Source organism: Anneissia japonica, unplaced genomic scaffold (assembly GCF_011630105.1).
Source record: "Anneissia japonica isolate Jap-2015-1 unplaced genomic scaffold, ASM1163010v1 scaffold142_len1259957_cov175, whole genome shotgun sequence".
NCBI lineage: Eukaryota > Metazoa > Echinodermata > Crinoidea > Comatulida > Comatulidae > Anneissia > Anneissia japonica.
This window is the reverse complement of record NW_022684560.1, coordinates 690,320-694,886: the sequence shown is the minus strand read 5'-3', so window position 1 is coordinate 694,886 and position 4,567 is coordinate 690,320. Positions and strand designations below refer to the sequence as shown.

Below are 4,567 nucleotides of genomic sequence, written 5' to 3'. Positions count from 1 at the left end.
ATTATTAGCGGTGTTATTGAGCCAGCTGAATGCTCAGTTGAATGGAGTTGTACAGCTTAGTGGATAAGACAACCAGATTTTTAAATGGCATTTATAGTGTAAGTATTGTCTATTTCGTTATTCAAATAACTCAAGTTTTTGTTTGATTTCAAATCAATGCCATTCCAGTCATAATACGTCTGCTTTTGGTTGAAGAGAATAGATTTTTTTTTTTTTAAAGCGGCTTAAGTACTCTCTAAAGGTCTGTACCATTTCTTTAACAACTATTTTATAACTATTTTTTATCGGAATGTAATTAACGTTTGTGTAAATTTATCCTTCGATTTTTTTAGTATGGTGTTCAATTCTGTGTATTTAGTTAAAACCTTGTGAGTGTCCCTTTTCATGCATTTTTTAGTGGTTCAATAAAGTGAACAATAAAAAGCTCACCTGCTGCCTTTTTGCTTTCGCTTTATATCCAAACTTGGAATATTTTTCATGCTAGATTAAGATTTGTTAATCAAATATCACAAATTACGAAAACAAATATAAAAAAATATATAGGCCTACATTCGGGTCCGGGTAAAAAACTTATTTTAAATATACTGTAGTCTTGTTTACTCGAAGGTAGCAAAGGGCAGGGTGGCAAGGGCCTAGTTGGTAAAAGCCCGGGTGGCAAGGGGCTTCGGTGTAACAGGCCTAGGTTGGTATAAGGCCGGGTGGCAATGGCTGTGTGGCAATGTGCCTAGCTTGGCAAAAAGCCGTAGGGCAAAGGGCCAGGTAACAACGGGCCCTATGGCAACGGCCCGAAAACCCCAAAATCGTATTATTATTAGATTTTTTTAAAAGCTAGGTTCCGGGGGAAAGCAATCACAACTAGGGTGTTTGACGAAAAAACTCTAAAACGGTTGATGAGATACACATATTTTTAAATATTTAAAAACTGGGGAAAAGGGGGAAAAAGAGGCTTTTGCGTCCCTTTTCCCTCCAGATTTTAAATATTCAAAACTGTGTATCTTATTAGCCGTTCCAAGTTTTTCAGCTGTAAAAACATATTAAAAAATAATTGTCTGGAGCCAGGATTTAAGTCTTCAATCATTTTATTTTTATTTATTTTATTTTTTTTTATGTATGAAAGTATTCACAGTTAGATTTAGATGGACGATATCGGCAACATACTTTTAGTTATTCTGTGTCATGACTGTGGTACGATATGATTAGTAGGATTGTAATACCAGTACAAAAATACGTTAAGATTAACAAATGGATTGATCAGCAAGAACTAATAAAATCTCTGTTACAAAAAATATAGATGAAATATACGTAGACAAAATATCTCTTAAAAATTGATGAAATTATTCCACCATATTTACAATTTTGGATATTGGCGCGTAAAAATAGTTTGTTTTTATAATTATAAATCAATAATTTAAATTGCCAACGATCCTTCATAATGAACGTAATGAACATAATCACTAGTAGTATTTTGAAATGTTTAAAATATATTAAAAAAATAAACAACTACATTTAAACCAGTCCCCGGGCTGAGCTTTAGGGTGCTATTGTCCAACTAATAATGGTAACAATATTTGATGTGACTTCCGTCGGGTTCAAGTAGGCCTATACTTTGTTTTCCGAATGTCATATTTTTAATTACAACTTGTCAAAAAACGACGTTGGGTGGGTGTCTCTCTTCTCTTTTCGCAGGCGTGCGTATTAGTGATATGTGTAAAAACACTAGCCTAGAATTTGATGCGCGATATGTACAAGCAGAATTGGTCTTTTGCACACGAACCTAAAAAATAGCTTTTCATTACTGTAGTTCACGGTTGGGGATTGGAAAATACCATTGGGAGTTGCAGTGATGACGTCACAATTGACTTATAATTCACAAATATATGACAATCATAAAATGTCATAAAATATGTACCGTATAATAAGAAATGTATGAATGTTTCAATCAATCATGATTATCAATTAATTTTATGGCTTTTGCTAAAACTGACTGTGGATTTTCTTTGGCGTTTATAGATAAAACAATTATCCTAAATAAATACAACATTTATTTCTATTACATTTCTTTACAGTTGCTGCAGATTGCAACGAACGTTGCAATAATTGGACAGCAGCGGATGCCAATTTTGGTCAGACATGTTACTCTAAACTTGAGTGGAGTTCATTTAGCGTCGACTCACCACCGAGTAAATGTTATCTGAAGCCTGTTACCAAAAGTAATGATGAATTACGCCTTCAACGAACGGACACAAGTTTGTACCATTTGGAGGTAATGTATGCAAGTCCAATACAATTTTTTCTCTGCACTACATGGTTGCGTTTTTATCGATCTGTCATCTACGAATATACCATTTATATTCAGCCATTTATTTAAGGATTAGTCATTAAAATATAAATTCACACTACACATATATTCAACCACTAAACTATCCGCCATTCATCCATCCATCAAACTACCCATCAAACGTTTGTGCATTTAACTCCTTATTAATTCAGAGAAGGAAATGAAGTAAAAATATCAGCTACAGTAAACATTTTAAATTAGATATGTTACCATAAAATCATCAGATGTAATTGGATTTTTTTTAAATTTTTAGGTGTATTTATTACTAATACATTGTTTTACATATTATTTTTAGAATGACAACAATTCTGATGGTTTGGTAATGTTAACTGCCGCTTTAAATAACCTTCAACCAACACGTAATATCTTAACCAACGGAATGCCAAATGTTCAAGGCACAGTCGCTACACTTCTTCAAGTAGCTACACAGACAGCAACGCTTGGTGAAGAAACCGGTGCAGTATTGCCAACTGCCACCTTGAGGGATGTTAAAGCAACACAAGATCTCCCTTTAACCAACGGATTGGTTGTACAAGAAACAATCCAAACAAGAGGTCTAGAAGCTACTCAAACAATTGAAATACGAGGTGTGACGACCGCAACCGCGGATCTCTCTACCAATACTATGACGGAAAACCACGAAGGTACAACTGCTACACTTCACCAAGTAGCTACGCAGACAGCAACGCTTGGTGACGGAGCCGTTGCGGTATTGCCAACTGCTACCTTGGCGGATGTTAAAGCAACACGAGATTTCATTTCAACCGACGGATTGGCTGTGCAAGGAACAATGCAAACAAGAGGTCTAAAAGCCACTCAAACAATTGAAATACGAGGTGTGACCACCGCAACCGCGGATCTCTCTACCAATACTATGACGGAAAACCACGAAGGTACAACTGCTACACTTCTCCAAGTAGCTACGCAGACAGCAACGCTTTGTGGCGGAGCCGGTGCGGTATTGCCAACTGCTACCTTGGCGGATGTTAAAGCAACACGAGATCACCTTTTACCTGACGGATTGGCTGTACAAGGAACAATCCAAACAAGGGGTCTAGAAGCTAGCCAAACAATAGAAATACGAGTTGTGACGACCGCAACCGCGGATCTCTCTACCAATACCATGACAGAAAACCACGAAGGTACAACTGCTACACTTCTCCAAGTATCTACGCAGACAGCAACGCTTGGTGACGGAGCCGGTGCGGTATTGCCAACTGCTACCTTGGCTGATGTTAAAGCAACACGAGATCACCTTTTATCTGACGGATTGACTGTACAAGGAGCAATCCAAACAAGGGGTCTAGAAGCTAGCCAAACAATAGAAATACGAGGTGTGACGACCGCAACCGCGGATCTCTCTACCAATACTATGACGGAAAACCACGAAGGTACAACTGCTACACTTCTCCAGGTAGCTAAGCAGACAGCAACGCTTGGTGACGAAGCCGGTGTAGTATTTCCAACTGCCACCTTGGCGGATGTTAAAATAACACGAGATCTCCTTTTAACCGACGGATTGGTTGTACAAGGAACAATGCAAACAAGAGGTCTAGAAGCCACTCAAATAATTGAAACACAAGGTGTAACGACAGCAACCGTGGGTCTCTCTACCGATACCATGACAGAAATTCACAATGGTACAGCCGCTACACTTCTTCAAGTAGCTACGCAGAGAGCAACGCTTGGTGACGGAGCCGGTGCGGTATTGGCAACTGCTACTTTGGCGGATGTTAAAGCAACACGAGATCTTCTTTTAACTGACGGATTGACTGTACAGGGAACAATCAAAACAAGTGGTCTAGGAGGTTCTCAAACAATTGAAATACGAGGTGTGACGACCGCAACTGCGGATCTCTCTACTAATACTATGACGGAAAACCACGAAGGTACAACTGCTACACTTCTCCAAGTAGCTACGCAGACAGCAACGATTTGTGACGGAGCCGGGGCGGTATTTCCAACTGCTACCTTGGCGGATGTTAAAGCAACACAAGATTTAATTTCAACCGACGGATTGGCTGTGCAAGGAACAATGCAAACAAGAGGTCTAGAAGCTACTCAAACAATCGAAATACGAGGTGTGACGACCGCAACCGCGGATCTCTCTACCAATACTATGACGAAAAACCACGAAGGTACAACTGCTACACTTCTCCAAGTAGCTACGCAGACAGCAACTCTTGGTGACGGAGCCGGGGCGGTATTGGCAACTGCTACCTTGGTGGA

General features: G+C 39.0%; 1 protein-coding gene across 2 annotated transcripts in view; it reads left to right on the top strand.

Annotated features, from left to right (window-relative positions):
* LOC117106609 overlaps window positions 1-4,567 on the top strand; it is an 18,781-nt gene that overhangs the window by 11,192 nt on the left and 3,022 nt on the right. Inside the window, exons 3-4 of one of the 2 annotated variants that reach the window (XM_033247999.1) lie at window positions 2,067-2,263; window positions 2,634-4,419. In XM_033247999.1, the coding sequence (XP_033103890.1) occupies window positions 2,067-2,263; window positions 2,634-4,419 (1,983 nt within the window). The remainder of the gene's footprint in view (window positions 1-2,066; window positions 2,264-2,633; window positions 4,420-4,567) is intronic. The other variant, XM_033248008.1, reaches the window with a different exon arrangement.